General features: G+C 39.9%; 2 protein-coding genes across 4 annotated transcripts in view; one reads left to right on the top strand and one right to left on the bottom strand.

The window, feature by feature from the left end:
- Nucleotides 1-2,351, top strand: part of SLC41A2 (solute carrier family 41 member 2) — a 48,335-nt gene extending 45,984 nt beyond the window's left edge. For both annotated transcript variants that reach the window (XM_064654858.1, XM_064654859.1), the window contains exon 11: nt 965-2,351. In XM_064654858.1, coding sequence (XP_064510928.1) covers nt 965-1,150 — 186 coding nt within the window. In that variant the 3' untranslated portion in view covers nt 1,151-2,351. The remainder of the gene's footprint in view (nt 1-964) is intronic.
- A 10,772-nt stretch (nt 2,352-13,123) lies between these two features.
- The window catches only part of CHST11 (carbohydrate sulfotransferase 11), a 163,913-nt gene continuing 151,213 nt past the window's right edge, over nt 13,124-25,823 (bottom strand). For both annotated transcript variants that reach the window (XM_064654861.1, XM_064654862.1), the window contains exon 3: nt 13,124-18,014. In XM_064654861.1, coding sequence (XP_064510931.1) covers nt 17,166-18,014 — 849 coding nt within the window. In that variant the 3' untranslated portion in view covers nt 13,124-17,165. The remainder of the gene's footprint in view (nt 18,015-25,823) is intronic.

Below are 25,823 nucleotides of genomic sequence, written 5' to 3'. Positions count from 1 at the left end.
GTAACTGTTTAAAGTTTACTCTTCTTAAAGGTCTGTTTAACTAAAAATACATAAAATACAGTGTTTATTTCATCTTAAGCAGCTCCTTAGAAGATACAAGAAGAAATGGAACTCAGTTAGTGGTCCTTTCTCCATTCATCTTGTGCCATGCCACACCACATGATTCCACTGAACCAGAATCTCTTATCATACAGCTGTGCAACATTAAAGGATTCTTTTTTAAAATTGGATTAATGATTATGCATACCTTTGGTATTAAGATCAAGCTTCTCAAATGTTCAGACATTCACAGTTGGGAATGAAGTCTTTAACTTTGGGACAAATTCAGCCTGGAGTGACAATTTCATAATATATATTGCAGGTGTGCGTTATTACAGAGGTGCTGAAGATGGTATTTCAGGCATAAAAGTAGGTTCTAGGCCATTTTTGCAGTTCATACAACCCAGAGGAAACTTTTCTTAATTTGACCTGATATTCTTTATATCACAACTGATTTCAAGGCAGTGCTGCATCTGTGGAAACAGGAGTTAACCAGGGTTGAGTGTATTCATGTGGAGCGACATGATTTGGTTCTGACAACTCAAAGCCTCACTTAGGCTCTCTCTGCACAGAGCAATGTGTTATGTGAGAAGTGCAGTTGCATTTGTGGTTGGACTTTTTGCTTTTTCTTTCCATTTTTCAGAAGCCCTCAAGCATAGAGTGGGTGAAGAATGCTGTCAATAATTTGATATGTTCCTTTCAGCTGTGCATGTGATTGACTGAGAGAAGTTGGCTAAGTGTCCCTCTCTCTAGCTGTGGGGAGTTTGAGTCTGAAATTCATTTATATTAATTACTTACATTTTTTCAAAAGCAATTGTATACAATAATTCTGTGTAGTAAGGAGACAATAATGTTGGCTGTTGACTTCCTTTTGCTATAACTTATGTAATAATAATACAGATTTTGTTTGTTTGATGTTATGTAGGTGTTTACTCTGTTATGGATTGCTGACTGGATGGTGCACCACTTCTGGAAAAAAGGAAAAGATCCTGACAGTTTTTCTATACCTTATCTTACTGCACTGGGAGATCTGCTTGGAACTGCCTTACTAGCTATAGGTTTTCATTTTCTGTGGCTCATAGGTGACAGAGATGGTGATGTTGGTGACTAATTATTCCAGTGGATGCAATGACTTTTTCTAGAATGTTGACAAGACTGATCACTCCACTTGAGGGTCCTCAAAGTGACTGTTCCATTTGGTCTAAGTAAATCCAGTTGACACAGACATAAAACAGCCTTAATGATTTTAGTTTGGTTTGCATTTAAAAACTTGGATGGAAATAGGATACTTCAGACCTGTATTCCAAAACCAAGGTGAATTGCTGGTAATTGAAGATATCTGAGTAGACACAACAAGGGGTGGATCAATCCTTTATCAAGTTTTAAATTTTTAAAAGATCTGGTCTTTTAAAAGAACAGTTCCTTACCTGTATTGTGAACCAGAACAATCTCTAATTTCTCATTCAGTGGTGACAAAGAAAAGAGTAAGACCTACTCAGTGTCTTACCTTGTCTTTCCCTCCCAGGGACAAAGTGGGTATATTTTTTCATTTTGCTACAAGAGTGGCAGGGTAGACCTCAGATTAATTCATTTTCATAGACATTACCTGAATAGTTGATGTATTCTTATCTTGCAGTTTCAGTGCTGTAGCTCTCTGACCATTGTGGACTTGATTTCAGTAATGACTGTTATGGTGATTAGAACCCTGAATGTCCACACACGTTGTCACAAGCTTTATTTTCTGTATACTAACATGCCCATCAGCATTTATAAAATTAGGCACTTGAAAAGTGTCTGCAGGGCTGAGCCCTTTCTTTTTGTGCTAAAAAGAGCAACCTAATTATTTCGCTGTTGTGATTTACTAGAACAAGAAAGTAGTAAAGACAAATAATGTGACACTGACTTGACCAATAATAATGGATGAATGATTAAAACTCCTTGTGTTGGAAAGTGTATGTTCATTTAGCAACTGAAAAGATGTTTAACTAACTGATATTAATGGTGTTGTGATGGCCAGTATCCTGATTTTAATGAAGTATTTAGAGGTGTTGATTTAACTGTAAATACTGATCCCTGCTTAAAACTTGAGGTATAAAAGATGAAGTTTCTTTTTTAGGCACTTATGAAGTTACATAAATTTCTCAAATTCTGGAGCTGTGTCATCCATTTCTAAGCAGAAATCTCTGCTAACAGGGGATTTGCTTTCAAACTGTGAAAGTAATATGGTCAATGAGGAAAATATGGTTTCTGAATGATTTCTCCTATTTGTAGACCTCAATATTTCAAATAATACATTGATCATGACAACTTTGGTTGCCACTTTGAAAAAAAGGGTACTAATTGCTCTGTTTTAAAATCTAGTGGGAGTTCCTCACAGCATACATTTTTCAAGGCTATAGCATAAATCCTAAATACATAATTAAATAAATCATATTTTAAATGTTGTGGTTGAAAGTTTTAAATTTTGATATTTAAATTAGATGACTAAATCCATATATCAGCATATGTTTTAATCCTATAGTCATGTGCTTTATACATACAAATCCTTTTTAATTTGATGGACCTACTCAGATGAGTAGATTATGTGGGTAAGTGTTAATAGGACTTCTATAGGTGTTGGTCACCTTAAACTCTTTGGAAGTTCAAAGTTCCAGCTTTCAAAGTTTGCAACTTTGAAAATTAAACCAGCTATTCAGTGCCTACACGTGAATTTAGATGCCTGGATTTTAGCTCCCTCATTTAAACACTTTTATTTAAGCTTTTTCTTACAGTTATGATAATATAGTTGTTTGAATGAATCATATGTATTATGTCTTTTATTATGTGAGAGAAAGATGAAATCTTTCTAACTTCAGGTTCTCTGACTTTTCTTAGTTTGTATTAATGTTATTTAAAATAGTTTCTTGTATGTAGCATTGCGGGAAATACTCCTATTAAATAGTTTAAATGGAATAGATGTAACTCATTTTTAATTTTTTTTCAATAATGGATATTTATTTTTGATGCAAATGTAGATGCAAATTTTTTTACTTCTGTTAGAACTGCCATCTGAATCAACTAAACTGGCATTTCAAGCACCTATTAGAGTTACTGGATTTTACGGTCATTTTTAAATGAATTGCAGGATTCTTAAAAATTAAAATTTCTTGAGATACTTGTAATCTGTGCTTATCTGATGGGTGAGGGTGTTGTAGTATTTAGTCATGGCAGTATTGTTAGTGTGTTAAATATTTTCCTAGTAAATAGGCAACTATTGGTACAGTTTGCTGACAAATGTGTGAGAGTTTAGATCCCCAGTCTGGGGGAGAAATGTTACATGGGTCAAATTCAGTCAAATTTGAAAAAGGGAAATATGTTGACCAACTGGAATAATCTGGGCTTGGAAACCATAAGTGATGGAAAAGTGTAGAGGGGAAAGTTCATTGCATAGTTGAGAGAGCAAAACCCATATTGTGGGAAAGAAAAAGGTGCAAACTTTCACACAGCATTCATTATGAGAGGTGGGAGCAAACAGAAGGAAGTTATTTGGAGAAAAGAATCAAAAGGCACAGCCAAACTTGTTTCTCAGGAAGGGAAGAAAAATATAACTCGTGTTGAAAGGACTTGGGGAAGAGGTGTAAAAAGAGATACTTTGGGGAATGGTGGAAGTGAGTGGGGGAAAAAAGGAATGCTCTTAGATATGATTAAAGAGGAGCTTGAGTGAGGAAAGAAGTATGACATTGATAAAACAGGGAGAGTCTTGACATCTGGAAGAACAAGATGTTAATAAATAATCTATGATGTGGAAAAGGGTTTGATTCCTATGTGGAAGGAGCATTTTAGAAACTTACAGGTTTTGCAAACTCTTGCTACCTCGTGTTATGAAGGCAAAAAGCTCTTACCACTGACTTCTAGGGAGAGTAGTAGTCCAGCCATGAGAATAATATGGGAGATGACACAAAAGAGTACTTGGATAAAAGAGAATTTTATCAATAACTCAAAAACCATACTCCCTAAACCAGCTTTAACTCTAGCCAAGTCAGCCTTTTCACAGTATTCCACCAACTTGATTTTTTAAACACAGCCCAGTATGAGTGAATTACTTCACTTGTGTGTGGGTAAGAAATGTTACTAGAAATTCTGTCAGAGACAAATTGTGTGCTGTTTGTACATTGAAAGGAACATCCTGAAATGTTATTCTGTGTCTTGTTATCAAAGCAGCCATACTTTATAATCTGGCAGATAAAATGATGACTCTGTGTTAAAAATCATTAAGTGTTTTCCTCCCCTCCACCTGCTACAAGATTCTTTCAAACCTTCCTTTATAATGTCCTGCCTAATTAGGGCTATGGCTGATTCACATCTATTTGCTTTTGTGTCAGCATGGAGCACTTTCTTTGATTCTTGCTTATATCGGCTCATTCACCTCATTTAAGCTGTGGATCACCTTAAAGCTCCTCCTGCAACTTCTTGTACAGATTTTCAATCTGCTGATGAGCTGGACCAGCCAAAAGCTCCAGTTGCTTTGCCTTACAAGTTACTGTCTATAATCTGATGCTGAGTAACTCTTGGAGTTCTCTTGTTTGGTCATTCTTACTGTCTGCTGGGTTTTTTTCTCTGCTTCAGAAATATCTCTAGGGTAAGTAGAAGGACGGGCAGGTTATTTGAAATGTGTATCATTTTCCATTCTGAAGGACTTTGTGACCATCTCAATTGCTCCATGAGCATGAGTGAAAGGGGATAATCTCATTTGTAGAGTACAACCAAATGCAGCTTTAAAACTTGGAGTCAGTAGTGTTTCATACTGTAGGAGTTTTCTTTTTCTGTGTAATGCTTTGAAATGATGTTGGAATTCTGAATGAATGCCTGAATTACTCCAGCTTCTTTTTAGAGTGATTATACAGCTGGGATAGTTCCACAGCTCTATTATGCTGTTTGATATAGGGGAGGATTCTTCTTTTAACATATGTAGATCAATACTTTGATTTTTATAACATCAGTATACACCTTGTCTTAATCTATGATGTTTAAATTGGCAATATCCTTCCACTCCCATGTTTAATATATTAATTTCACTGGGATGTTTAGAATGCTGATGAGAAACTGGTGAGCAGTAAATTAATTTCACTTCTTTTTACAATTTGCAAACAAAATTAGACTTTTCTCATACAAAGATTAGAACAGCACAAGGATTAAGTCTTTATAAATGCAGAATATTTTGCAGAATCAGGATTCAAAATAAGACCTATCATCTTTTTAATGGATTTGCGATTTCACTTCAGTTCTGAGCATCACAAAAAGCTCTCTTAAGTCCAAGAATAGCACAGAATATGCATCAGGAAACAGTAGTATAAGCACAAGTGAAATGAAGCGTTTGAAATTCCTCATTATTATTGTAATGGTAAAACTGCTATTGCAAATGAGATAGTCTCTTTAGAGGTGCAGAAAATGGCAACAGAATAGGGTAATTGAATTATAACCTGCTTTAAAAAAAGTAAGATAATGTTCATAAACTGTACCCAAGGAATTGAAAGCATTGTGAAGTCCCTTAGTAGGATTTTTCTTTTATTTCTGGCTAAATTTTTTGTGATACCACGCATTGTTTTGATTGTGTTCTCTAATCCATTCCTAATCATGTCAACCTGTTGCTCAGCAATCTTTTGGATTATCATTTTCCCATATGTATTCAAAGTTAAAAAATCAGCTTTTTGTATATTTAGTTGGGGGAAAGAGCTAGGAAAGAGATGTGTTTTGTCATTAAAGCCTCATTCTGATAGTCCTAAAGAGAAGTCTTTCTGTTAAATGCAATGAAAATTTGATCATCATGCATGCTGTGCATGAATACTCCAGGGAATCTGGTATTAGCCAGACATGAATAATTCATGATAAAAGCTAAGAACCAATATACTTAGTAAATGTACAAGATTGCCATATTGTGGGTGGGTACCCAAGAGCAGGAGTCATGCAGCATTGGCAGGGCTGACCTTCCCTGCAGCTGGAAACTTAATTTGATTTCAAATCCTGCTATTTGTTTATTTAATATGCAAGCTAGTTCATCATGTCCTCTGTTTATGCTTTTATTTCTTGGTCCAAACTATACTTGTTATCTGCTTCTTCCTTTACTTAGCATTCTTCAACTTGCTCTTTTGGGAGATTGTTTCCTCTTCAAGAGCTCCTAAAAGTCTTGAGAGGTCAAGGAAGTGCTTTCCTTGAATAATTTTAAATCTACTTTTTGCAAGTAAAATAGGGTCCTGAATGAATTAGATTAGTAGATAACTACTGACTTCTGAACAGATCCTCAAGAATTAATATCTCTAAGTTCTCAGGTTTACATTCTAAGTTTTACTGTGAACAGGATCTTAAGAAGATTTTGTCTGTTTTCTCCTTTTTTTCTGTCATCTCCTGGTTCAGATTAATGAAATTGTTGCTATGTCCTGTCTACAGTAGAAGAACATTTTAATAAACCTGACATTCTAAATAGTATTTCAAAAATTATGAGCAACAATACTTGTTTTATACTTGAGAAGCAAGCATCCATTACATTCCTGTGAATCCTCATACTATGGTTAGCTTTAGATCATCCAAAGCTCTCTTTTTTCACATAAAATAGATGAGTACCTCTGGAGTTTGGAGCATTTCCAAAGCGAAAGTGAACTTGTTAAGCTTGATCACATTTAGGTAACTGAGATCAGCTCAGGTACCATTTTGTAGACAAAAGTGTGGATGATTGGGAGACATAAGCAAGCTCTGTATTTGTCTAATACATGAAGTTCTCTCTGTTTCATTCATTTCATCTTAATGCTTTGCTATTGCCATTGTCTTCAGGCCCAATCCATTAAGGCCACTGAGCACTATGGTAGTGTAAGTCTATCACATACGTATGGGACTGTGGCCCCCCACTGCAACAAAAGACAGAAAGGACTTTGAAAAAAACCCAAAACCTTAAGAAACCTGCGTGTCATTTGTGCAAAATGTGTAAGATCTAAAATGCTGCGAATTCAGATACAAAACGACGTACTCATTCTCAGGTTTCATTTCCATCTGGCCTTTGCTCTATTCTCAAACTAGAAAGCTGCTTCATTTTTAAAAAAAAAAATTTTTTTAAAAGATCAAGGTCAAGAAACCTGTCTCTGTTAGAGACCAGGTCTGGTTACATGCCTTGCATGTAAGACTGACATAACCTAAGACTATATTCGTCCCTTATAGAGACTAAATCCCTTGCTTTGAGCCTGACTATATAGTCTTGGCATTAAGCAGCCTATGGCATTGGCACAGTGCTGGCTGTGTGGGGTTTTCACCCCCGTGACTCTGTACCTGGAAGAGCTGACACTGAGACACCCACAGTGTTGCTGGCAAATAGTAAGACTTGGCTGAAAGTTGGTAAAGGAAAGCTATCCATGGAACTGTTCCTCTCCCCCTTCCAAGATATTTACTGATCTTGCCCCTCTCTGCTCCATGAGCCATTGCTCTGTACCATGCAAAGTGTCTCAACCAACTGCTTAGGTTCTCCTTTACTTTGCTGACTTCCTGTGGGATGGGAGCTTCCTGATACCTCTGCCATCCATGTTCTCCTTATTTTCACGTCTTATTAGAACACAGGAAGATGCAGCAATGTCCATCAGTTCAAAGGAAGTCCAGTTCTGCTGTTTGCTACAAAAATTGCATTTTAAACATTTATTGAAACCTGTAAATATTTCAAAGTCCTTCTGACTTTAGATTATTGCATTACATGAATGTTTAATAGATAGAGAAGCTGCACTTAAAACACTGGTTAATGCACACATACCTCTGGAATTTTTATCTCTTTTAGACTGGCACTAAGAGAAACAAACATTTTTAGCACTGGTTACAAGAAGCATAGGAATCCTCTCACAACATGAGACAAAACTAATGACTCTTTACCTTTCTGGTTGTTGATTCTCATTCAACTCTAACAACATTGCATCCACTTTTCTGGCATATTATGGAATTGAGGTGTTCAGTGAAAGCTCATTTTTAGTTGTCTGATTTTTTTCAGGACCACAGCACCCCTGCAGGAACCTCAACCGTGCCATGTGTATCCCTCACATATGTGCATGGTCAATCTCTTGCTAGATAAGGACTAAGTCTTGTAATCCATTTTTGTCCCGTTCATACCTCTATAAAAACCTCCTGCCACAAATAAGAGGAGATTTTTTTTTCCATTTCTTCTGCTTTTAGGAAGGTATGGCTTACAGCTCTATGGGCTAGGCAAGACTGACCCATGCACCCTCTGTATGCTCTGAGGACAGTTGTCTCCAGTATGCAGGAAGTCCTTGTAAGCTACAGAATAACTGGGAGTCCCTTTTCCAATACAAGCCCTCAGGATCAGGAATAGGAGGGCTGTTGCCACATAGCTCGGGGGAGATCTGTGTGCTTGCCTCTCAGGGCTACAGGGGAATGCTCATGGCTATGCAGCAGAGGCAATTTTGTATAACACTGATACCAATTTAACTCCTCTTGTGAAATGGGAGAATTGGCCTGGAATCCTTAGTCACTAACAACCCACAACAAATTAAACTTCAAATTTTTTTATTAAGACAACTCAGGCCAAAATATGCAAGAAGTTATGTTTGCTCTGTATGGCAGTCTGATGGTCACTTGATAGAAATTAATGACTGTGAGTGACAGGGGGATAGGATGCCCAGGTTTAGGAGCCTCTCTGCTGTCTGACAGCCTCTGAGAAGAAGGGAAAGCATCTGGCAATGCAGCACAGGGCTGCATTCAGTTCACGTCTATCAAGACTTATACTCAAATTGCATCAGCAAGATCTCTGATGCAGAAGGAAAACATTAGTTATCACCATCATCTCTTCAGCTAATTATCCTGAGGCTTTTTATTTGATCAAAGGAAAAATGTGAACATGTTATTTCACTCGGAAACAGGAGCACACCTGGCTGAGTACATCTACTGAAATGTCCTGCTGGAGGGAAAGCTAAAGTGTCTGTCTCCAGCTGGAAATCTCTGTACTCCTCAAAAGCTCACTTTGCATGGTAATTTGATAATAATGGAGGAGTTAACAGTAACACCCATCACAGGAACTATGACAACACCCATGAGAAAAAGGCTGACTGCAGCCTTATCCTGGTTTAGGATACGGAGGGCACATAATTCCTAAGGAGCTTCTGCTGTTCAAAATCAAGGACAAAACATCTTAAACCTGAAACCTGTTAATTATTTCAGAAGTATTCACCTGAATGCTTTCCATCTGACATCTTTACATCATGAAAAGTAAGACTGAAATCCAGACACTGCAAACCAAGTGTGTAACTCCTTGCTAAGGAACTGGGACGGAGCTTATGTGCTCTGCTCTGGCTTCATTTCCCCAGCATGGAATACTCTTTTATATGACAGCATTTATAGGTTTTAATCAGCTTCCAGAATCCCCGCTAAAGATTTGCTAGGTAACATGAAACACACTACAATAAGCAAAGCAGGATTGTTCACCCCACTGTGTTCTCAAACATTTCCTCTGATTTAATTCTCAGTGTTTCACAAGGAGACTCCCCAAACTGAGACTTTCCATCTTACATTTCCTCCCATCTTGCAGTCCTTTTCCGTAGTTATGCAGACTTTAATTTGTCACCTGAATTGCACTCAGCCATGCCTCCTTCTAATCCTTGCACTTCAAGGGTTTTTTTAATTTAAAAACGGTGGATTTAATTTTTGAAATTTTCCTAAGTGAAAAAGGGATGCTTTAAAAGCATCTGCTGTCAGAATGATGCATACAGCACATAAAATTGTATTGCACGAACACAGCAGTAACATTTTTATGATAAACTCTCAAAGTACATTGTAAAATTAATTCAAAATAGTTAAATTGTTATGTCCTTCCATATAAGTGAAGGAAAATTTTGTCATAAATCATGAATAGCTATAATTCCTGGAAGGAATATATTTTGTTTTTCTTGAATGGATGTCTCAACATTTACCTGGACACCTCTGCAACCAACACTTACCTCTTCTTATTGTGGCTGCTTGCTCTGATTTGACCTCTCTTTCTAAATTAATTTCTTTCAAGTTTAAAAAAAGGATAAAAAAATGCAGTGATTGATCACATTCATAGAGCAATCAAATTTTAAAAAAAAAACCCAACACCTCTACTTTAGACATAAAACTAAACCTTAGCTAGAATGGTTATCTGCTAAAGTAAGTCTGACTAAATTGAGCCTAAGAAAGGCTTAAACCCCATCTTTGCACAAGGTTTTATGGGAAATTGGGGCTGTTGTGGGCTGCAGGTTTTGACTTGATATAGGGCTGCAAATACCTACTGACAGCACAGAGACCTCTCGCTGCTAAAAAGTCATGAATTGTCACAGTAAAATTCTAGTTTTTAGAACCAAAGCCTAGTGGCTAAAGTGTTATTATTCAGCTGTATGTTACTCTGACAGCTTTATGTATTAGTGAAAAATACAGAAATGAGGGCATAAACTTTGGATTGATTTGGATTCAAAACAGCTTTGCTAGTTGCTTGCTTTTTAATTAAAAACTCTGATTGAAATAAGATTTTCAAATCCACATAATTTTACTTTAAATACTATTTTCCAACATGAACTTTCCATTAATTGCCTAGTGATAGGACATGTGCACCTAAAGAAATATTAGCTCAGGCTGCATGGGGACAGAGGAATCAATTTCAATTCAAAATTAGTAACATTATTAAATATTGGCAAAATATATTTGAAACAACGTATAAATGAATGATAATATTTTCTTTTTTCTTCCATGAATAGGTCACTACTCTGGGTCCTAAATGGCTCTGACTTAGCCAGCAGTGAGTTGAATCTCATAGTCAGGAGGCTTGAGCACCCCAGTAGAATGACATTTCAAATAACAGTGGAAACAGTTGGCTTTTTGTCATGCCAATAGGAAAGAGAAATTTGATTTTCCTCTTTAATACATTTTTTTAAAAAAACTGATTTGCATACAAGTTGGGGAGGTGGCTTTTGGATATGTTGACCTTTAGCACATTGGAGAATAAAACCAGACTCTAATTTTTCAAAATTTTCTGTCTTTGGCAAACCTGTAGGTGCACCTGGAAAAGCAAGATATTTTTTTGTGGCATCAGGAGTCTTGTACGTGATGATGTGTAACACAACTAGTGAGAAAAGCACTGTGCTGTTGGTTGGGAAGCATATGCTCTGGTTTCTTCTCTGCACTTGTTTAATTTTTTTCTCTTTTCCTTCCAGTTTCCCGTATTTTAAATGTTTCTGCAATTATGATGGAATTAAATGAAATGCACTTGCATCCAAACAGAGGTAGGGAAGTGTCAGAGTTCGTGCTTGCACAGGGAGCATTTATGACTACAGGAACAGGCTTTCTTCAAACTTTGCATTAGCTCCACTGGAATTACTCGCTTGGGCAAGGGGACACCTCAGTCATGCAGGATCCTTACAGTTTGTCACATCCCCCAGTGCTGCACATTCATCTCCCCAGTGCCCCGGGGGAGCTCTGCTGCTACCAGCTCTACTGTTGTACAGCAGCTGCCTGAGGTCTTTGCTGCTGGCAGATCCTGGGTGCCAAAATGAAGGGGTTTTGTAAATTTGTAATTATTTAATGGAAAAATTGAGGCTTGCCAAAAGGACAAATCCTCGAGCTTCCTTCCACTGGTGCTTTTGTGAGTCTGTGGCAGTATCGAGGACTGGGCTTCTCTCTCTGCTATTCTTACAAGTAACAAAGGAAATCACCCAATAGTTGTGCACCCAAGAGCTGTGCAGAGAGGCCATTTCTTACCCCATTGCCTCAAAAATGGAAGTTTCCAGTTTTGTGTGCGTGTGACTTCAATTTTGTAAAGCCCCCAGCTCCCTCCCTCCATGGCTGACCTCTGCAGCTGCTGGTTCCCCTTGCCTGTGCTCGGTTCCCTGGCGTGCTCTAGTGCACTGATCCCTACACAGCCAAGGGATTTCCTGGAGATTTCTCCTGGCCCTTGTTTCTGCATGACACTGCACTCCACCTCTGTAGTGCAGCTGAGGGGCTCTCTCAGGGCAGTACAGTGGCGAGAGACCCATGCACTGCCAGAATGGGATTGCATCACTTCCAAGAGTGTGTATTCCCTGCCCTGCCAAGCTGCCAAAGGGATACAGAACAATCAGCAGAGTGGCCAGACTCAGGCTAAGTGCTCACTTAGATCTAGTCCTTCTCAAGACCTTCTTAATTATCTCCCTCTGATTGAGACTGTAGAAGACACAAATCACCAATGTTTTGAAAGGTGAAGGTTGTTATCTTAATACTGCACAGCCAAGCTGTGATTTCAATAAACGGTGCTGCAGTTCTGCCTATTAAGTAGGGAGTGCAGGGTGATGGGGCATTTGAGGTGGGAATGGGCTTGGCCAGTGCCCCACCGTGTGCTATGACACTTGCTCAGCAGATTGCCTATTTTCTCTTTGTCTCTGCTCTCACTGTGAATGATGTTTGCCTTGTGAGGAGTGGGGCTGGCAGATTCAATGGTCTGTTTGTCACTGGCAGGGCTGCACCCAGAATGTGGCATTCAGTTTTGGGGCCCTCCCCAATTCAGGAGGCATGTTAAGATGCTGAAGAGGTTACAGTGATGGCATACCAAGATGTTCTGTGTCCTAAAGCATGTCACCTACAAAGAGATCTTGAGTTTGTCTTCAAAGCTCAGTTGGAAGTTTCCACTTCGGGGTTAGATGTGGCCTCAGTGAAAGCCATGGACAATACCACGCAGGCTTGGGGACTGCTGGAAATGTTAAACTAAAAGCCATTATTAGTGGATTCACATGAAGGTGAGCAAGCAGATGGTCTGAAGCTCATCAGGTACCTGGAGTGTATGTCATCTGTCTGGCTCTAAATCACCCTTGCTTGAGGTAGGACAATGTTTCTGGGCATGCAACAGGTCTTAAACTGACAGCCCTCATCCTTGCTGGCTGGGAACTCGAGAAAGAAGAGGAGCAAGAGGGATGCTGTTAGATGACTTTAGCTTTCCTGCTCCACAGTAGTAGATCATTTTAAGTCTTCTGTGTGTCCTGCCACAATAACGCAGGTGAGAAAGCAAAGCCATGTAGACAAAAATCCCACCCTGAAAAATCCACCCTGAAAGCATGAGCCAGAAATAAAGCACACAGAGAGGAACTTTCTTTCTTCAATTTAATTGAAGTTACTTAGAAAAATAATCAGGCTTGAATGGCTTTTTTAAGGAAAGATTCATGAGCAGTTCACACTTCTGTTGGCAATGTATAATTTAGCTTTTTTCTTTATTAACAGTATATTTAAGTATGAGGAGATACTTTTCTACAACAAGCCTTCTACTGCATACAAATAGGTTAAAAAAAAATCCAACCCCACATTGATGTTAAATTATTCGTACACATTGTATTGTGCATGCATGTAAGAAAATAACACTCTCTGTAACAAGAGTAATAGTAAGGACAGTCCCTTTTTGTACCTGAAAAGTGCAGCAGACTACAGTGAAACCCTAAAACATTTTACTTCTAAAAGCACTTCTGCTTGTGGATTATTTATTTCACTTGTCTTACACAGCGCATGGTTCAGGCAGTTTGCACATTTCTGTGGTAATGGATGTGGTTTACAAAGAGGCTGAAGCATGGACCAAGTCAGGTTTGGGGGGACCTTCCACCACCCAGGAGTCACCACCATGTTTGATGGGCCAAATCCAGCCTGCCCTCCAGGTTAAGGTGCTTGGGGCCACCTGGGGAGAATGAACCCCTGGCTGTGGGTATTGTGCCGAGTACAGAGCCACCAGCACTGCTGGGCTCAGTGCTGGCCACGCCAAGGGACAGGGAGGCATCAGCTGCTCAGAGATAAGGAATCACTGCTCCAGCAGCTTTGAGGGGCTGGGGACAGAGGTGGGGAGCAAGACTTCCCCCATCGGGTCCTCTCTGTGCTCATCATGACTCGATCATAACTAATGCACATCCTTTTACAACAGCAGCTCCCTAGGTGGCCTTTGCTGTCCCACGAGGACATCTGTATTTTGTATTTTGCTGTGGCTCAGTGCTGCCTGTTTGTCTCCCAGGACTAGTTGTGGCCACAGCAGAAATGAAGCTGTGAGGGAGGCAGAGCTCGGGAGCAGACCAGCCTCTCTTCTCTTCCCGCTGGGAAACTCAGTGAAGAGGTGAGGGTAAAACCAGCCTGATTCCCTGGCTGTCCCCCCCCCCACAGGTGGTGGCTGCCATCTCACTAAGATAAGGATGAAAAACCCTGAACATCCCTCCTGTGTGGCTGCAGTAGAAAGAGATATTTTTTGGCTCAGTCGAAACAACACACTCAGTAGACCAAAAGAAAAGGCTATTCCTTAACATCTGTGATCTTCCTCTGAGCTGGTGAGGGCTTTGTGCTCACTGCATGATCAAATCCAGCATGTCAGCTGTTCATTTTAAACACGGTCTACAGCCTATTCACAGCACCCCAAAACAGATATAACACACTAAATAACCAGGTTGTAGTAGTTTGGGATCGAGGTTTTTAAAAAGCAAGTGACATAAAAGTGCCCACTTTTAGTCCACATAAGACTCCTCTCAGTGGTGAGCATCCACCCATAGAGCAGCCCTCCGTGGGGAGGCAGAATTTGGGTAATCAAACTCAAAGCTGCTGCTAAAAATCCCGGCTGGAGTAATGCTCACTCCTCAGATCTCCTGAACATGTTTTTCACCTAAAGCTTTTCTATCAGAGCTGTCAAATAGGGCTTTTGTGTCTACAAGGCTGTGAAACTAAAGGGAGTATTTCAGAACAGATAAAACTGTGGTGATGATGCTCAAGTACAAAAACAAAGGGGGAAGCCCACACCGTTTTTAAAATATTTTCTTTCTCAGGCCACTTTTGTCTTAAATGAAAAAATTCACATCACATCCTCCTGGAGAAATTAACAGCTAACTGAGAAGAAAATTGGACCAAAATATGAGCACTGTTGGATGCAAGACCAAACAAGCACACAAATAGCTTGTAGGAAGTATTGCAAGGCGGGGAGGGGGGAGAAAGGGGAATCTACCCTCAGTTGTTTTTTAACAAACATACAACCACTGAACGAGGAACATAAAAAAGCCAGGGCACACTGTGAGAGGCACTTGCAACAGCTCCACATACTCTAAATGAGACAAAACTGCTTTCAAGTAAAACACCAGCCAGCAACCAACCAGCAGGAATTCAGGGTGGGTAGGCACAGCCAGCAAGCCCTTTGCTTGCCACTGGGCCAGTGCTCTGGGTTATAAATAGGACTTGGGTTATGAAAACTGTGGCTGTTCAAGAATGGATGAGAGATATATTTGTATGGTATGATACAAAAAATAATGATCCGAGTCCTGCCTAAGACCAAATCCAATTGTGAAAGGACTTCAGCTGCTTTTTTTCTATGAGATTTATTCAGCAACTTATTTTTATCAAATAAGATGCAAACTATTTTTCTTCTTTAATCACATCTGTGTCCTGGAAACTAATGTAATTCAGTGGATATTACTGGCTACTGTACAATACATTTTCAGGATCTGGCTCTGATATTGTTAAAACAGCTCTGCCTTCAATTGAGTTTATTTAAATCATCAGTAATTTCTGGAAGGGTTTGTTTCGATCTTAAGATTGACACACAGGCAATTAAAAAAACCCATTTAAACCGTCTATCAACTTTAAAACAGATTTTAGATTCCCACAAGTGCCTCAATTTAAGCCTCTGCCTCCTTTTGCCCTTCAGCTCTCTGATGGCACTGCCACCCCCAGACAGGACACCTTGGGGTGGCTACAGAGCATTCCCCAGGCCATGCACCTCACCTGCATCAAACTGAAGCAAACATTTGGAGAAGCCTGATCTTCTGCTCTCACTAGCTGGCTAACAGATCCACACTGAAATCTCATTTTTCATTATTTATTTGGTGCGAATAGATTACTATTTGCTTGCCCAAAACAATTGCGACTGGTACAATCTGTCATCCCAACAAGCTGTTATACACAAAACAACCAGTACTGAGACATTCACCTTAATGCAAAAGGTCATGGCCTTACACTAGGACTCACTTAAGATGAATTTCTAATCCACTGGAATTTAAAAACATCCCTGTCAATAGTATTTAGGCATCAACCGAAAAAAGAAGACTCCCTCTTCCCCCAGGAAAAAGCCATGAAACCAGCATGTGGGACGATGAGACCTTTTTTATTGTCTTGCATGCTTTCAACATGAAGATGACTTTTGACTTTTCAAATGACATGGCCAGATCACTTATAGCAATGGGGTCTCTCGAGCCAGTTTTGGTTGTCCATCTTAAGATTTGTTATGGAGGGCCGACTTGCAGATGATGAAGTTCCCCCAACCCCATCCTGGATATGAATTAAGTCAATCCCAATTGCTTTGAGCATTCAAAAATCTCTTACAGTCACTTCCAAAATGCTGGTTTTTTTCTGATGGACCATCTGCAAATCTGCATTTTTTTGGGCTGGTAGGCCCAAATTAAGAGACAATGAGACTGGTCATATTCTTGATAAGCTCAATAGGATTTATAAAAGGTTCAAGGTTTCTCTTTCTGAGGAATACATTCACATTTCTTTTAGTCATGGGTTTTAAATAGCACGAATCTACCCAAGTTTGTTTTACTTTTCCTTTTCTGGGCTAGAAAGATAGATTTTGTACTAGTGTAGAGTGCAATATCACTTTCTGAAGAACTTATTTCCAACACTCTTCTCAAAGCATGTGGTATCAAGAACCATTTCTGTATTTACCTGAATCAATGGCTAATGGAAGAGTAATACCCAGAGACAAGCTCAACTGAGGAAAGCACAAACCCAGACTCCTTTTGTCCAAATATTATGTTATCTCTGCTGCTGAAGTGACACCTACCAAGAGACAATGTTTTAAATAAGTATAAATAACATTAATTAGAATTGGAGGAATGCAAGATCAATGAAATTCACCAGAACACAACATTTTTTTAAACAGTGTAGCAGTATTAGTCATTTCTACAGCTAGATCGTCACAATCCTGTTACCCTGCAAAGAGAGCTGTCCTTTCTTACAGTTGATTTAAATAATTTTGACTGTGCTGCTCGCAGCATCATTCAAAAAAAGAAAATATTAATTTACAAAATAACCCATTCTCCATATTTATTATGACAAATAAAAATCTTAAATAAAACAGGCTTTCTCTCCCCTCTCTCCCCCCAACCCATCCCTCATTCCAATTTCAGGTAGCTTGGCACTGAGTAATTGAACATTAAAAAATCAAGTTTGTAGACTTCATACAGCTGCGTTTGGTGCTCGGAGCTGATGTTCTGGAAGAACTCTGTGGTCATTTCGTCAGTAGTTCTCGTAGACTTTGCATAGGTGGGGAATTTCAGGTAGTTGCCTACTCCTGCCAGCTGGAGAATGTAATTCGAATCCTCTTCGAGCGTTTCGTATTTTCCTATGAGGTCGTAGTGGATGTGGCAAGGGTGGCAGAGGGAGTACACAGTCTGCCAGTGCTCATTGAAGGGCTCTTCTCTTTGGGTGTGTGGGTCGATGAGATATGCCACAAACTCTTCAAATTTCACATCATCACCTTTACGCAGAGCTTCCTGGGTTGCGTTTTTCCTCTGGCGCCTCACAATTTTGGTGCCGTATCGCTTGTGGAAGGAAGTGTTGTACTTCTGGGTGAACTTGTTCCTGTAGGCTGACACCAGTCTCTCAAAAGGCTCGCGAACAAAGAGGAACTTCATGTAGTTTTTCAAGCGGTGGTTGATCTCTGGGATGCTGTACTGGTTGAGGGTCTTCAGGTTTGAAGACACGTGGGCTTCATTGGCTGGGATTTCCATCGGATCACTGTATTTGCCTCTTCCCGTCAAAACCATCATGACTCTCTTCCAGTTTGTGCAGGCCACTTTGGGAACATAGCAATAGATCATTTCATGATCTTCATCCACAACCAGGTGTTTGAGATCATTGGGTGTCAGCACGCGGCGCTTCCTGCTGGACACACTGTTTGCTCGGCACGTGTCTGTCACTTGGTCTCGTCTAATCTGATGAAGAATTGCTGTGTTGGACAACTGCAAAGAAAGCACAGGCACCAGTAAGTCAAGCGGCTGGGAAACTCTCACTGCCTTTTTGCTTATTATATAAATTCATAGAAAAGTAGATTTCTGCCTGCATAGAACAGTTCACTGTGTGGCAGAGTAAAATTGTTCCTATTCTAGAAGATAAACTCTTTTTGTCTCCAAACTTCTTGATACACAAACTTCTTGACACTTCTTAAATGCTGTTCGCAAAGCTTCCAGAGTTCTGCTTTGAAGCCAACATGAAGGAGCACAAGTGCTCACACAGCCTGGTGGCAAGTGTATTTACAGAACCCTCAATCTGACATGTGGTCACTGCTTAGTCCACTCTGCAGTCCATCCCATGGCTACAGCAGTGTTGGACCCCATTTGCTGCTAACATGGGGTAGGGAAACACCAGAGTTGGAAAATTTTTCAAAATAAAAAGTTTGTGCCCTTGTTGCTGGTGTCTTTTATGTTAGAGAATTGAATAATCGTGGCTTGTTACCTGGCTATGACCTTGGCAGAATAAATGAAGCCCATGGATATTCCTGCAACTCTACAAGAGAACCATTCACTCAGATATGATTTCTTCACTGAACAGAATATCCATGATAAATTTGCCTCTCTGCTGAAGCCACATTGACAGAGAAAGAAAGAGTGTGTGGTCTTCTAACACACATAGTTCTGTGTTCCTTACTATTTTGTTAACAGTGCCCTAACTTTCAACTATTAGTGCTACTGGATACTTTGGAGAGTCTCTAATCTGTTTTAGGGGGGACCCACACAGCAGCTGTGCAGAGAAGGCCACTCTCTCACCACCAGCCAGAGACTGTGTCCAGCAACCACAGCAAGAGCTTCTACTAAGGCAGGCAATGAGCTCCTCCAGGAAACAGGGAATATTAGCTCGAGTAAAGGGCCATGCTAGTGCAGGCTCCTATGTTTGGTTATTCTGAGCCACCTGAGGAGTCTCTGCATGGCATGGTGTTGTTTTGTGCAGCCCTACCATCAGTGCTATAAATGCCTTTTTACATATTGTGAAGAAATTGCATCCAAGCAACAGGGGGGAGGTTTAGATAATGTTATTTACATTTATTTAACACCATTTACCTGTGGATTTCAATGAGCTTTATGCTCAGTAACTAATTTAGCCTCAAAGCCAAGAATTAAGGCAAGTATTGACCTTCCTCTTTGATAGGGAAGGAGCTCTGAGATTCCTTCTTGTATGCTCAGTCTTTCGAAAGTATTTCTCCAGTATCTTCTACATAGGTTATCATGAATCACAGGACTCTGCAAAGAAGTATCTGAGGCAATGTAGACTGTGCATCTGCTGTAGGGGCTCCTTTGGTTATAGGGGTCTTCCTCCTTGCCAGTATACCAGACAAAACCATTATGCCAGGCAAAACTCCTCATCCTTGGAAAATGGTTTTGCACCAGCTTGGGGGTTCATAGTGAACCTCCAGTTCCTGCAGTCACAGGTCAAATATCTGCTTTCAATAGCAGTAGTTAGCCATGATTCATATTTTTTAAAAAAACCCACAAAGAACAGGATCCAAATGCACTTTTGAGTCAAAAACCCAGACAAAATTTCAAGATGGGACCAAGCTAGTTGCAGGATTTCTGAGCTTTAGAGAGGAAGGAAATAGAAATTGCATTGTTACAGACAAGCCCTAAGAGCTCAGGTTTCACCTGCCCAAGGGGCAGCAAAAGCTTTTGCAACACGTGAGCAGCAGAGACTCTCCCTCCATCTGGGCTGTGGTGGGTTGCAAAGAAATGTTTTCATGGGAAGAGCAACACCAAGGAGTTGGGGCACCTCAAACTTGGGCAGGAGGATTTTTTCTTCAGAGAATATTGATGTGCCAATCCTGGGACATCTGTATTTTGTGCAGTGCCACCCACCACTTCTTCTCTGAATTCCTTGATACTTTCCTCATCTTGTCCCATCTCTTTAGCCCCTTTGTTCAGTAAAATGCTGGCTAATGGTTAAAACATGCAATAGCCCAGTGCAGATCTTTTAGACAGTTTGGCTCATTTTTGTGTGTGTGTGTGTGGTATCCCCCTGGATACCTCCCAGGTGCACTTCAAGGGCAGTTTTGTGTTATAGTCAAAGGGATGAGAAACCAGATGTGAAATGTGCTTCGTGCTTCCTAGGAAAACTGACTGGCAGGGAGTTTCCAAATAAGATGTTAGAAAGCAGTTGTCAAGGACCACACAGATTTTTCAAGAAAATGACTTTTTTCTGTTAAAAAAATACAAAAATCCCTATTTCAGTTTGTGCTGCCCTCAGAGAAAAACAGAACTAATGGTTCTCAACCAGCTTTGTAATGGTTAGAGTTACCAATGAATAATTTTCAAAGAACTAAACAAAATCCTATGCAAGCACAAAGACACACAAATTCTCCTCTGCAGACAGATAAAAAGCTAAAATCTCTCCTCCTGCAGATTTTCATCAATAATCATATAGCACAGTAGTGCTGTTTGCCTCTGGTTTTAGAGTTAAAAAAGGGAGAAATGCCTGAATATATCGCTAAATTATAATATGTTAATGCACTGTATTTGATTTTCTGGTGCTGTTCTTGGGATAAATACAGAATTAAGTGGATGAGATTCTATGGCTTGTATTAGATAGAAGGTCAGATCTGATAATCTAATGGTTGCTTCAGACCCTAATCTGCAGATGAATCTTTGTAGAGATGTGCTTTGCTCCTGATTTCATTCCTCCATCAATAGGCTAAGCACTTCTTTCCCATACATTAACATTAATGAGATTTTCAGGCATTTGGAGTAAGGGGAAAAATGCAGCCTTAGTATTTGCAATTGCAAATAAGACTGTACTACATTAAATTCACTTAAAAGATTACACTTGTGCATTTTCAAGTGGTACTTGCCTCTCACTCTTTTTAACCTGGAAAAAATACAAAGAAATGGCATACAGGTTTGTCAGCTACATTTACTAAGTATACACCAACACCCCAGGGTCAGCTCTGCATGTGCTCTGGCCTGTCTGATGGCACAAAGAATGCATATCAAATAATGCAACAGTAAAAGGGTATTGTCTTGTTCTCATAAATGACAGTACCATTTGGTATGGCTGATGGATGAAGGGCCATGTAGGAAATAGAAAGAGCCATCAAACTCTTCTTTGTACTGAGGACATCCTCCATGATCTGTAGAGTCTACAGCACCATGCAAGGTAATCATAACATCATTTTTCAATTTAGTATTTTGAAATTATATATTAACAGTGAGTTATCTAATGCTAATATGGTTCCTCTTCATTTTAAGTTATAGGCAAGGCTTTTAACCACATAATAATTCCACTCCTGAAGCTGGTGAGGGGAACTGGGAAAACAGTAAGATTACACGAGACTGGAGGTCCACTTGGTCAGTGAAAATGTGCAAAGGTGCTCACAGCTAATGAAGAAAATATACCCTACAAATTTAAGCAGCCAGAGAGATAAGATCCAAGGGACAGATACCTTTAAACACATGGATGGTGAAGGGCAAGTCAAACAATTAGGGTCATGGACTGTCTTCCTCCAAAGCTATTATAGATGTGCCTACAGCGGAGTTGTGAGAGCACAGCTGCTGCCTGGACACTGATTGCTGCCTCTGTGGTCATTGCCAGAGGTCCTGCTGATCCCTCAGTTCTGGAAGCCACAGTAAGTAATGACCTAAATCTACCCCACTTTGTGAAAGGACACTTTTAAGCCTGTGGGCAGGTTACCTGAGAGCAGCATGGGGATGGTGATAAAGTCAGTGCTTGGGTCTGTCCTCTGACAGTTCACTTGGACTTATCTGGACATTAAAGATTTTGGGAAGACATCTGATAAAAGCATCTGTTCTTTCCTGAAAGGACTGTCACCACAGATGCACTTGAATCATGGGGGGTTTTTTCTGCAGAAGTTGTAAGCTGGGACAGAGAAGAAGGGCATGTCAAGATCAAAGTTTTCATTCCTTTTCTGATGCAGCAACCAAGTTGAACAGTGAAGCAACATGAGCAGCGGGAGACTCCCAAGCTCAGTGGCATTTAAAAAAAGAAAAAGATAAATGTAGTCTGGGGACACTCTGATCCCAGAAGCTTCTCATCTCCATCAGTCCCAAACTAACAACAGGGGAGGAAAGCTAAATCCAGCATGCTCTGCTCATGTCGATGTCTTCTGTACAGCAGGAAGGGGGGTGTGTGTGCGCAGGGAATGGGGGACAGGAGGGCTTTTTATGCAGAGCACTAGAGAACAGACTGATCAGAAATACATATGCTGACCAACTGGCAGTCATCAACTCATGAAATGCAAAGGTTATTCAAGGTAAATCAGAGTAATGAGATGGGAGGTATTTTCTTCTGGTTACTTAGGCACAGCAGGATAAAATAATCTTTGAAGAGCTTTCCAAGCTTCATGGCCAAGCAGCAAGTACAGATTTAAACAAAGGGAATTTTTAACTAACTTTTTTTCTGAATATAGTAGTGTACTGCAAACCAGGCACAGAGATCAATCTAATACAGAGGTACCTGCACTGAAAGCAGTTTTTTAATAGAAGGATGGAAATACTGAAGTGTCACTCAAAAAGCCCATTAATTAAATTTTGTCTCACTATTAAAAAAAAATATTGTGGAAAGAAGTAAGCCCCAGATTTACAAGGCAGGATTTTATTTATTTCTGCTGCATTGCCTGCAGCTAATTCTGTACATTAATTTAACCAGGCTCACAACCAACCTATGTTGGAAGTGCTAACATGAAATGTGGTCATGGCAGACTGAAGGGCAAAATTACCAAATTAGAGTGGAATAAGGAAGATAAATATTATGAATGGGGTTTGCAGTCCATGCCTTGCTAAATTGCTTTTTCTCTTCAGTTTTACATTAATGAAGACTTTGTATCTGCCTTTAATTCTTCATTTACCTTCATGTTTTGAGGTTTGGTTTCTGTCCCATGCTAGAACTACGCAAGCTGCTGCAGCATTCCCCTCACCTGTGGTCCAAGCAGCCACTAATTAAAAACCAGCTGACATCCAGCTGGGTCTATCCAGTAGTACTGTTAAGCTTAGTAAACCAGAGCTCATCTCAACCAAATTCTTCTTAATGGTATTTGTTCAGAAGGAGTTTGCAACAGGCTCAAAATCCACTGAAAAAATGGTCTTAAAGTGAGAAGTGTCAGACAGACTAACTATAGGTGGCACTAATGGTCCTGGTTATATGACATCAAGAGAGATTAGTCTTTCAGTTGTCTGAAATCTCTCAGGTGTTATCAGCTCTCCTTCCTGTAGCCCATCAACCACACCATTTGAGTTCTATGAAATGTTTGTTATTCAATATACAAAATGTTTCTCAATATTATTTATATTTTCCCAGATGCTAAAAGGGTGGAGGTTTTTTGAGCATGATGTTACATTTCCAATCCTGTTCTCACATAAAAAGTGTGAATAAGGCTCTTGAAACCTTGATGGGCAGTCTTGAAGTTACAAACGTAGTTTAGACTATTTTAATACTTGGCTTTTACAATTTGTATCCATAACTACCCTACTTAGCATATATATGTGCTGTACACCAAATTCTAGATTGTATTCTTAAAAATGTTCAGCATTAGATGATAATGGGGAACTAGCATTTTTTCATACTCAACAGCCCAAGGATAAGCATTTCTCTAATCATCTCAAATAATTATTACTCTTTGCTGATTTTTACAGATGACAGTCAGACAATTGTAACTATGTGAATCAAAACACTGTATCTAAGAGAACAATTGCATTTTTGATAAAGAGAATTTATTAAACTGACCTGGACTGCAACAATTTTTTTAAAGTAACAGTTTTGCAATATTTCATACTTTGATCTACTTCACATTTCATAGCATATTATTTTTGACTGAACTTTTTCAAAACCTTCCAGCACTCAAATGAGAATCTCACCAAAATCTCAATTAATATTCATTCAGAGAAAGCACATTGTGTGTACTGGAGATGGAAATGCTTAACATCTTCCCTGACAACTTATGGACAGACAAACTGGAATATGAATTTGCTATGAAAATGTCTCAACAGAGTAGCTGGATAATAGAAGATAACAAAACTAACATTAACTTAGGAGTGATTTTACTAAGTGAGAACATTTTAGAGACAAATTATATCTTTTGAAGGAAACTCTTGAAACATTATAAAGCTGCTTTTTTTCTCCATTTCATGCATTGAAGTTATTGCCCCACAGAGAAGATTAGGCCGAATACACATTTTTTCCAATTCTCTGTATTGCAAGCCAAGATAACCACACCACTTTCAGTTCCCACAGCACAAAATGCACCAGGGCTATGAAAAGGAGGATCAAAGCTCTTGAGTAAAACAGTCAATACACAGTAGCTGCTAGCACTGTATTGTCAAAAATCCTGAATTTCTTCATATGTTCCCTCCTTCTTCTTCCTATGCACCTCTCCATCTTTGCCTGTGTGCATATATGTAGCAGAGAAGGGTGAGATATTTCAGCAGTTGCATTTCTTTCAGTCCAGAGACTACAGTTATTTGATTAACAGCACCCCCCAAACCCACATCAACTTTGGCATTCACTCTTCTTTGTCCAGGTACTAGACAAGTACTAGTTGGGTGCTAGAAAAGAAAACACTAAACCAGTCAAAATCTGGCAACAGTCAGACATGCAGCCACATATGCTGATACTTTCCTGGGAAAACTTCACAACTAGGTCATTAAATATTGGCCTTTTCATCTTGGAGAGAAAGTAAAGTACCACAGGGAGTCTAAATGATGCAAAAATCTTGAAAAATCACAGACTGACACCAAATGGCACCAGCTGTATATTAAAACCAGCTTTTTAATCAGGCTAAAACTCTGTCACACAATAAGGTATGGATTAAGGAAGAAAAGAACCAGCTCACTTCCAATGCCACCTCCTCCTGTATAAATCCAAACATTTTCAGAAGCCTGTCCATTCTCATTCTCCCTGCTGGGAACTATTAGGTCAGGACTCATACCATACATAGGGTTTGGGGCTAATGAGATGAATGCACACATTTTGTAGAACATCTCCTCTGAACAAGGAGAGGGAAAAGTTGGAAGTCCCCAGGAAAACCATGAAGAAAGACCTATGGCCTGGCCACACAGTGGCTGAAGGATGTGCTGCTGCGCATGTTGCTGTTCTGAAGCTCTGGGGGAATATTACAAACACAGGGCAGGCAAAATTGAAGTGACCGAGTTCAAGTGCAAACACGAGAGAGGTAAGAAATCATCCGGAAGGCCGGAGAAGCCTCGACCTGGGAACACTTTAAACAAGCTTCATGTTGGAGGGTTTATTGGGATTTAATTTATAGAAGATGAGCTTGGAGCTTCGTGTTGCGTGTACGAAGTGCACTTTGCATCCTCTTTCCAGCAGCCAAAGGAAGGAATGGGGAGAAGGGGAATTTGGTAAATGGCCAATCCTTTTATTTTTTTCTCACAGCAAAAAGAAGCTAATGAAACCCCAGGTCAGGACCCTCAGCAGCTATGGTGGGGTGAGAGCGACAGAGCTGTGTTGCCTTCCCACAGTGGAGGCTCTGCTGCCGGGACTCCGAGCTCCCTGCACTGCCGCCACAGCAGCTCGGAAAAGGACAGCGTGTGATGAATTTGTTCGCTCCTGGATTATTTCCTAAATGCATCAATAGATCACTGTTTGTATTAAAAAGCTGAAAGGTCTGGCTATCTCATGAATTTAATTTTAAAATGAAAACTTTCTGTCCTTTTCCCTCCAAGACACGCACACAGCCGTGTGCACATGTGGTGGCTGGAGCTGAGCTCACGCTCTCCAGACCTGTGCATGTAACCTGTAACACACAGGGACAAACC

Source organism: Pseudopipra pipra, chromosome 5, assembly GCF_036250125.1.
Source record: "Pseudopipra pipra isolate bDixPip1 chromosome 5, bDixPip1.hap1, whole genome shotgun sequence".
Lineage (NCBI taxonomy): Eukaryota > Metazoa > Chordata > Aves > Passeriformes > Pipridae > Pseudopipra > Pseudopipra pipra.
This window is presented reverse-complemented; position numbering and strand designations above follow the sequence as displayed.